The following is an 8711-nucleotide window of genomic DNA, read 5'->3' as shown; positions in this document are numbered from 1 at the left end:
AATTTGTCCTTAACCCTATGCAAAGGGGACTTTCCTGTTTGTTTGTTTCTTCATCCCATCTCAAGTCTGGCTGCCTTCTTCCCTGTGATCTCAGCTTCTCCTTGGCAGAGTAGATCTTTGGGGGATGGGAAGGATTGGGGGAAAGAAATATTATCCAGTCTCCAGGACCATCCAGAAAATGTCTCCCAAACTAAAGAAGCCAGGTCCCTCTGCAAACATGTTCACCAGCAGGGTCAGGCCTGAGAGGCCAGCACGGAGCACCTGAGGGCCTTTTATGGAGACAATGTCCTTTTTCCCTTCTTTCTCTAGAAATGCTCCCACTTGGTATACAAAATCACTCAATGTCGTACTGTCTGTCCTCATAACACCAAAGTCGCTGGAATGAACAAATGTTCATGACTACCTACTATGGACCATGTCCCTGTGGGAAATGCAGTTGAATAAAAAATACAGTCCCTAACTACAAGGAGCCTACCACAAAAGTCAGATCAGCTCAGAGATCACATATCCCAACCAGCATATTTACAAAATAATAGAGCTGAAGTCCAGAGAAGTGATGTTTGAGGCACAGTCCAGACTAAAAACAAGACCCATTGCCTCCTGTTGAGATCAGACTCACACACATGACATGACAATGTGGGCACAAAACAAGATTTCAAACAATTAGGGCTGGCTTTCCAGACATTGAGGACAATATTATAGGACAATGGACTTTGAATAAATTTCAAAAGACAATGACAATTTGAAAAGTCAGAGGAGTCTTCCTTGGAGAAGGTGGGACAAAATGGGGAAGAATCAGATAGTTGGAAAACTAGGACTTTTTATTGATTCAGACAAGATTTCACAAATCCTTATTGGGCTCCTACTCTGTGGCAGGACTGTTCAATGCTCAGTGAACATAATTTTTAAATTCCGGCTTTCATGGAACTTGCTTGTGGGAGGAACAACTAGGCTGGAGTAGACAGAAAAGTCCCCAAATTACAAAAAGGCAAGGCAGCAGCCAGCCTCTTTCATAGAGTTCCTCCTTTTTTGGGTGAATAAAGGCGTCCAACAGAAGGTCTTCAGAAAGAACTGCCTGGAAACCAGAAAGTGGAAGGGGTCACTTATGATGGCTGTTCAAAGAAGCTGCGTTTCAAAACATGATTTGCCATCTTCTCTATAGACATTAGAAATACAGGGAGTGGGCCTTGAACTACATTCTGTCTTCAATTCAATCAACTTTTGCTAAGAACCTCCTACATGCAAGAGTGCTTTGTTCTTGAATGAGGATGATGGCAGGGGAGAGAGAAGGAGGGACAGAAAGAAGTTATCAAGCTCTATTGAGATTTTTTTGAAAGGTCTCAATATAAGGTATAAAGGAAGAAGAAGAAAAGGTTGGATGATGAGTCCAGGATCAGGGAAGTTGGGGATGGTGGATATCTCCTGCTCAGACTTTTACTCTGAGCTCCAGACCCATATACCAAACAATCATTCAGTATCTCTATTTGGAAGTCTCAAAGGAAGCTCAAACCCAAAATGTCTTAGACCAAAATCATGATCATCATTGCCCCCATGCTTGGCCTTTATCCCAGTGAGTGGCACACACTTCTAGATAGCTGCATCACACAGAAATAAAATCCACACCTTTGACACCCTCTACTCTCACCAACCAAATCCAATCCATCACCAAGTCTTTGTCTCCTATCTACATCTCTACATCCTGACCAACACCCACTGGCCCGGGCTTGAGCCATTTTCAAATATTTCTCTCCTGAACCCCCACTATTGGCAATAGCCTCTCCCTTTATTCACTTCACTTCCCCATCAATCCATCCGCCATCTAATCTTATCATGTCATCCTCTTAAACATTTTTCCATGGCTCCCCAATGTACTTGAGCTTGTCTGGTATCTGCTCCTCTCTCCAACCTCATTTTGCACCATGTTGAGAAGTAATTATTCACTGATCAGAGTAGATGTCTGATTAATAGCTTTCTCCCCTACTAGGCTGAAAACTCCATGAACTCAGAGTCTACGTCTGTTTTTACCCACTACTATTTTCCTAGCAACTAAGTTCATGGCACATACTACATGATCAATAAATATTTGCAGACTGACTTTTTTAAAATGGCTAAGCCAATGGTTCTCAACCAGGGGTGATTTTTGCCCCTCCCTCCCCCCAGCAATGTTTGGATACATTTTTGGTTGTCACAGCTGTAAGGGTTCTACTGGCATCTAAAGGGTACAGGCCAGGAATGCTGCCAAATGTACAAGGCAATGTGAAAATTAGTAAAAGAAAACTTCAGCTAAGATTGGAATTGGAAGTACTCATACAGGGAGCTCTCACACCCTACCGCTCATGGTCAATCATGCCAAAAAGAAGATATTATTTACTGACCCCAACAGGAAGACATCAGGCACAGACCCCAACAGGAAGTGCAACTACTTTACTACCCCAGCAGGAGGAAGGAAGACTTCCATCACCCAGCAACAAGTCCAGCCAATGCAAAGGGCTGCAACTCAGCCAATAAGAAGACATTATCACCTGAACTTTTACTTTCCTCCAATGAACTCTCATTATTTCCTTGCTGATGATTTCCTTTCCCTGTCCAGCTCTCCTTACTATAAAAGCCTTCCATGTGGTATAACCCCTTGGAGTATCTCTCTGTCTGCCAGATGAGATGCTGCCTGGTTCAAGAATGATTTAATAAAGCTAATTAGATCTTCAAATTTACTCAGTTAAATTTCGTTTTTTAACAACAATAGTCCCACATATTTAGCCCATAGTGTCAGCAGTGCTCAGGTTGAGAAAACTTGGTTTAGATGAAAGAGAGAGAATATTTATGTTTTGGTCATATTGAACTGGATTTCCTAGAGTCAAGTCCTTATAGAAACACATTTGTTATCCCCCAATGCTGTAAGAGAGACTTAAACATGATGCATATACACACACTCAACAAACATTAAATTTCCTACAAACAGGAGATAACTATTTTAATGGCTCTTGTACTCTCCAGGTGCCCAGCACAGGGCTGGAATTTAGGTGCTCAATAACACCTGTCTGGGAAACCTCACTTATCATTTTAAAAAGACCTCAAAATTGAGGGTAACCTTGAGCTGCATTAGAGGGGCCACTTTATTTCACATATATTACCAAAGTGTAACAAAGGCCAGTGACATCACAGTGGAGCCCTGCCCACCGCTAAGCCACACCCCCTTCACAGTCACAATCGCTAAGGCCTTAAATACCCAGACTTGTGGCCTCCCGGCTCTACAAAGCCCCTCGTTTTGGCAGAAAGTACAATGGCCACCAGCCGCAAATTAAAGAGTCATGGCATGAAGAAGGGCAAGAACCGAGGTCCTCACAAGGGAGTCAAGAGAGGTGGCAGCAAAAGAAAATACCAGAAGGGCAGTCTGAAGAGTAGAAAACGGTGCAATGACGGTGAGTGAGGGATGAGTAGGAGAGCAATCAAACAGGGGGGATCTTGTTGTCCCGCGGGTCCTCGCTCTTGGAGTTAACTCTCATAGGACCCTGAAACCTCAGCATGAGAATTTCATTCCCAACTAGGTTCATGTTTGGGCAGGAAGAGGATGAATGGTCATGTTCTAACTGGTGTTCCTGTTGCAAACTTGTCCTTTCCCTACAGCCAATCGCAATTCCCGCTCCCACTTGTGACTCCACCAGCGGGCTCTGCCCTGGTGGACTTCAAACGACACCAGGCAACAACAGAGAACAGAAGGGGAACTGCCAAGGAGACCTGAAGTTAGATCAAAGCCAGAGAAGAGCCTATCATGTGGATAAAATGTCAGTTGTGAAGAATTGAGGAATGTATATGTTGGCTGTTTCTCCCCAACATTTCAATAAACATTTGAAAACTGAATTTCAGTTTCCTTTGATATTTTGGTTGGAAAATGGCTCCTGAGCTGGGCAGCCTTGGGGAAGAATCAACAGGTATGAAACCATTAAACATCAAACATGATTTGGATAATATCAATGTCAATGTAATTTTCCTTAACAACTCTCTCTCCTTGTGCCCCAACTCTGGCCATGCACCATCACCATATTTGGGTCTTGGTCTCAATGTACTGTCTCCCTTCCCAACATGGAAAGGGAGAGGAGATAAAAGAAATGGGAGAAATACATTCATCAGAGTGCCAGTTATGAGCCAAAGGAAGCAAGCTGGTTTTGTCAAGGGGCTTGGAGCATGGAGACACCAAACCATGATTTCCCAAACTAGCTAGCTAAAGACATGTCCCAGTGGTGGATAGTGAACCCTCAGCGCTTCTAATTTATCTGATTGTATGGGCATGATTAGCAGGTTGTTGGAGATGAGGATACATTCTGGGCAGAAGCCAGCATGGTATTTGGACAAGACCAGAGGCAGGGATACTGCCTGGGAGATTCAAGCCAGCTTGTGTGACTCTGACGTCATAAATGAATCTTAATCAGGTGTGTCTGGCAGTAGGACTGACCTCACCTCAGTCTGGGTGGACCTTATTGGCAAGGAAGAACCGTCCTTTGCTGTGGCCCTCACTTTAGCTTGACCTTGGGTTCTGATAACGCTTATGTCGTCTCTAGCCAGGGATCTGACACGTCCTCTCAGCATCCACCCGCTCAGGAGGGGGCAATATTTTTCTTAATGAGTGTTTCCTGTTGCCTCAGAGACAGTACCAGGGTGGCACAGAGAGGAATTGAGACTCATATTTAAACCAGGCCACCCACTTAGATTCTGGGGAAGCAACCAGGAAAGGATATAAGCCAGAAGGAATGAGAGGAGCATGAGGTCAGACATGAAGTTTCCAACATGGGCAGGGTGGGGTGGGGGGGTGGGGGGAGATGTGGGACCAGGTGACAAAGTGAGGAAAGGGAGCCTCTTTCTCTGCAGAGCTCCACATATTTTCAATGAGATCATTGACTCTGAGCCCTGTGGAGGTGTCTAGGTATTGGGATATGGGGATGGGAACAAGGGCTGTCCCTGTGGGTCAGATTCTAGTAGGGAAGGATGAGAAAAAGCCCAGGTCATGACATGAGTAAAGATGTTTCAAGTTGCTTCGTTCTCTTAGCCCTAGAGAATGCACACACTGCTCCTGAGCTAAGTCAGCATCAGGCACCCAGACTCTTCAAAACTCATCAAACTTGTATTTCCCTCCTTATTTTTTCAGTTTCCATTTTTGTAAAGAGGGAATAGAGAAAATACTCCCTTCATAACCTTCATCTTCCACAGTTTTACCTCTTAAACATTCCTGTTGTCCCTGTTTTTCGAACCAAACTCAAACTCATATGCTTCTCAAGTAGATGATTATCCACAACCACACAAAACTCTTTACAGATTCAACTGGAATCCCCAATCAGAAATGACCAGTTCTCACATACTCTTGTGCCCTTTGGGAGTTCCTCTGCCTCCATGTAAAGAAAGCCTGAAAGCTCCTTGCAGCACACAAAATCCAGTTATTTTACCGTCAGGCTTTTGCTGCTCTAGCCATAAATTCTCATTCATCAGCCAGCAGGGAGTACAGCCAGTTAGAATTCCTACATGGGTCCAAAATAGCGAAGCCTTTATATCCCCTCCTGCCTAGCAGGCTGCTCAGGGAAAGGGTGACCTCAGGCCAGGCATTTCTCTGTGCTGAGGCAGACCCTGCAGTTAGGCTGAAGTTAGGAAGCTGTTTGCTGGACCTCATGCCCCACAGTCTGGGCCACACACCTCTGTCTCTTCCACTGGCTTTCTGGTAACCTACATCTCTTCCCACCTGCTTTTTCCCACCTTTTGCCCCTGCCACTCCCTGCTGCAACTGTGTGCCAGGAGCCTTCAAATGCTTTCATGCACAGCTCACCCCTTGCTCCGTGCTCTCCACTTCACCTTTTCTCTGCCATCTTTCAGATTGCCAAGATGTGCAAAGACAACCTTTCCCACAGGGAAGAGTCAACAGAATAGCAAAACAGTGTGAAAGGTACTTCCCTCGAGAAACTTATTATTCTTTATATAAGAATATTATTCCACATGTATCAATAAATAAAAATATTATTCCTGTATCCATCAGGATCGCTCAGGAAAGCAGATCCTGGAGGGGACTCAAATGAAGACACATTACTGAAGGGACGATTCACAGAGGCAAGACCTCCAGAGCCTGGCAATAATGGCTCTGCAGGGCTTCCCTGGTGGTGCAGTGGTTAAGAATCCACCTGCCAACGCAGGGGACACAGGTTCGAGCCCTGGTCCAGGAAGATCCCACATGCCGCGGAGCAGCTAAGCCCATGCGTCACAACTACTGAGCCTGAGCTCTAGAGCCCGCGAGCCACAACTACTGAAGCCCACGTGCCTAGAGCCCAGTGCTCTGCAACAAGAGAAGCCACCGCAATGAGAAGCCCATGCACCACAACGAAGAGTAGTCCCCACACGCCGCAACTAAAGAAAGCCCGTGCATAGCAACGAAGACCCAAAGCAGCCAAAAATTAATTAATTAATTAAAAATAAATAAAGAAATAATGGCTCTGCAGAGGCGAAAGGATGGAACAGTGTTATAGGAGCCCCATGAGAGCCAAAGCTGTGTGTTTGGTGAAGGGGGTGGCAGATGGACCTCTGGGTAAAGACTGTACTGGAGAGGGACACAGACACTGCTGGTCTCAGAAGCACCCTGATGTTTCTCTCCTCCAGCCCTCCAATCTCCTCCTGATGCTTCCAGTGGCCAAACTCAACCAAAAGACAACAAGTTAAGGACCCCAGGTGATGCAGGGCATCAAAGAGCAGAGGATGTTGAAGAATAGCTCTGAAAAACTAATGGTGATAGCTGGCACAGCCTGGTAGGCAAAATGTCTTCTTTCGTTGGACTTCTAGAAGCTGGCCACTTTAGCATACTATTTGTCTTCTCTCATTTCTTGTCACAGACCAAAGTCCCTTCAGAAGTAACCAGTGAAGAGACCCCAGACCAAGTTACTCAGGGCTCCTGAACCCTCAGCTCAAAAGCATGTGTTCATGTCATTGGCAAGAAAGTATTATTCCCAGACAAAATGTTCTAAGACAATGTTAATTAATGATCAGGATGGGCATGTGGAGAACAGCTCAAGGCTGGTCAGGGCAGCCAGACCCTTGCCTGGTGACTTGTGTTTGCCCCCTTAGACAGGTGTGGAAGGACTGGCAGCCACCTGGAAAACTCTGTTTTGCAGTAAGAACATTTTCCAGGCTCACAGGCTGGACATCTTCCAGCTCCGGTGTTGACTTAGTCACTGCCCTCCAGGAACATTCATTCTGGCTCCCTGTTGACAGCTCCTGCAGGCTCAGCCCCGACCAGGCAGGCACCCAGAGGGAAAGAGCACAGGGGGCTTGTGACACTAGAAGGCCTCACCCTCTGTGTGCTTTTTCTCCACCTCCCTCACCAAGGGGTCTCTGTTCCTCTCTCCAGTTTTCTCTGGAACGCCTTAAGTCATCACTTACTCGGCCTTTTTAGAAAGTCAGAAAAAAAAAAAAAATTAAGGAATTTGACCACAAGCCCTTCTGGGTCACCTTGACCTTCTGGTGAGCTGACTTGGATACAGGGCTTCTGCTCCACTGACATCGGGGTCTGATGGGGGTGGTCCCTGAGGATCCTGTGGGTGGAGAGAGCCCAGAGGAGCTAGGGGAGAACACAGCTGACTCACACCTCTTGCCCTGGGCCTGTCCAGATCAGCCCAGGTGGGCCCAGCTGGATCTGTGCAGCTGCAGGAAAACAGGAAGTTCTAGAGAAGTGCTCAGGGCTGTGTGAGGGAGTGAAGGCCCAGAAGCTACAGCTGGAAGGGGACTGGGGTGCCCCAGGGGTAGTCAGCACAAGTCAGACATGGCCTGAGGCTCAGCTGTCGGGGTCACCTAGAGGTCTGTCCTTTGAAACCAGAGGACAGCACAGCCTGGCTCTGCAATCAGAGCCTGCACGCACCAGGCCCCCCAGGGAAAGACCCAAACCTCTAGGAGCACCAGGTCCTGGTCACCAGGTCGCTGGTCCACCTCACCGGGTTGATGAGTGAGGAAGCCGGTTATCCAGCTTGAAGAGAGCCTCTCCTCACTTCTGGGCCCCCAAGCCGCCCTCCCTCTCCAGCCTTTCATGGGTCCAAACGGGAGATCTCGCCCTCATCTGAGACCTGCAGCCATGCCTGCCCTTTAGCTCAGTGTCCCAGAAGTGATACAGATGACAGTTCTCTCCACGAAGCACAGTGCCAGGGAAAGTGTCCAGGACTGAATCCTGAGGGTCTGGATTCCATCAGAACCCACTCCTCCTGCATTGTGACCTTGATCCATCTCTCAGTCCTGCTTTATTTCAAGCCTTTGCACACCTCCCCTGCTGCAGCTGGGGCCACTTCATCTCTTCTTAAGGCTCAGATTTACCATTGCTGTTACCAAGCCTGACTGCAGGGAGAGGCATCTCTCAGCGACCAGCAGGGTAGGCTAAAGCAGATGGGCAATGGTTCTACCAGCCATGTGATCTTAGGTTGGTTTTCCAACCTCCCTTAGCCTCATCTTCCTTATCTATAAAATGTCAGTCATGACATCTACCACACAGGGGACTTGTAAGAATATAAAATACTGTAAATTATAGGACTTGAGTTGAGTTGGCTGCCCTCACGTCTCTCCCTTTGGACTGGCCTTTTAAGTACCATTGTGTCTGTCTGGCCCTGACCCATGACCCTGCTTCCTGCCTTAGTCTCTGGATGACACTCCTGTGGACAGATTCCCAGGTACCCCTTGCTCTGCAGAGAGCTCTGGATTCC

General features: G+C 46.9%; 1 protein-coding gene across 1 annotated transcript; it reads left to right on the top strand.

Moving 5' to 3' along the window:
- The first annotated feature begins 3280 nt into the window (after positions 1 to 3280).
- TNP1 (transition protein 1) lies at positions 3281 to 3653 on the top strand. The gene is made up of 2 exons (XM_007187890.3): positions 3281 to 3419; positions 3625 to 3653. The coding sequence occupies exons 1-2, from the start codon at positions 3281 to 3283 to the stop codon at positions 3651 to 3653; spliced, it is 168 nt and encodes a 55-aa protein (XP_007187952.1).
- The last annotated feature ends 5058 nt before the right edge of the window (positions 3654 to 8711 follow it).

Source organism: Balaenoptera acutorostrata, chromosome 8 (assembly GCF_949987535.1).
Source record: "Balaenoptera acutorostrata chromosome 8, mBalAcu1.1, whole genome shotgun sequence".
NCBI lineage: Eukaryota > Metazoa > Chordata > Mammalia > Artiodactyla > Balaenopteridae > Balaenoptera > Balaenoptera acutorostrata.
Note: the sequence above shows the minus strand (reverse complement) of the source record. Positions and strands in the feature narration are given on the sequence as shown.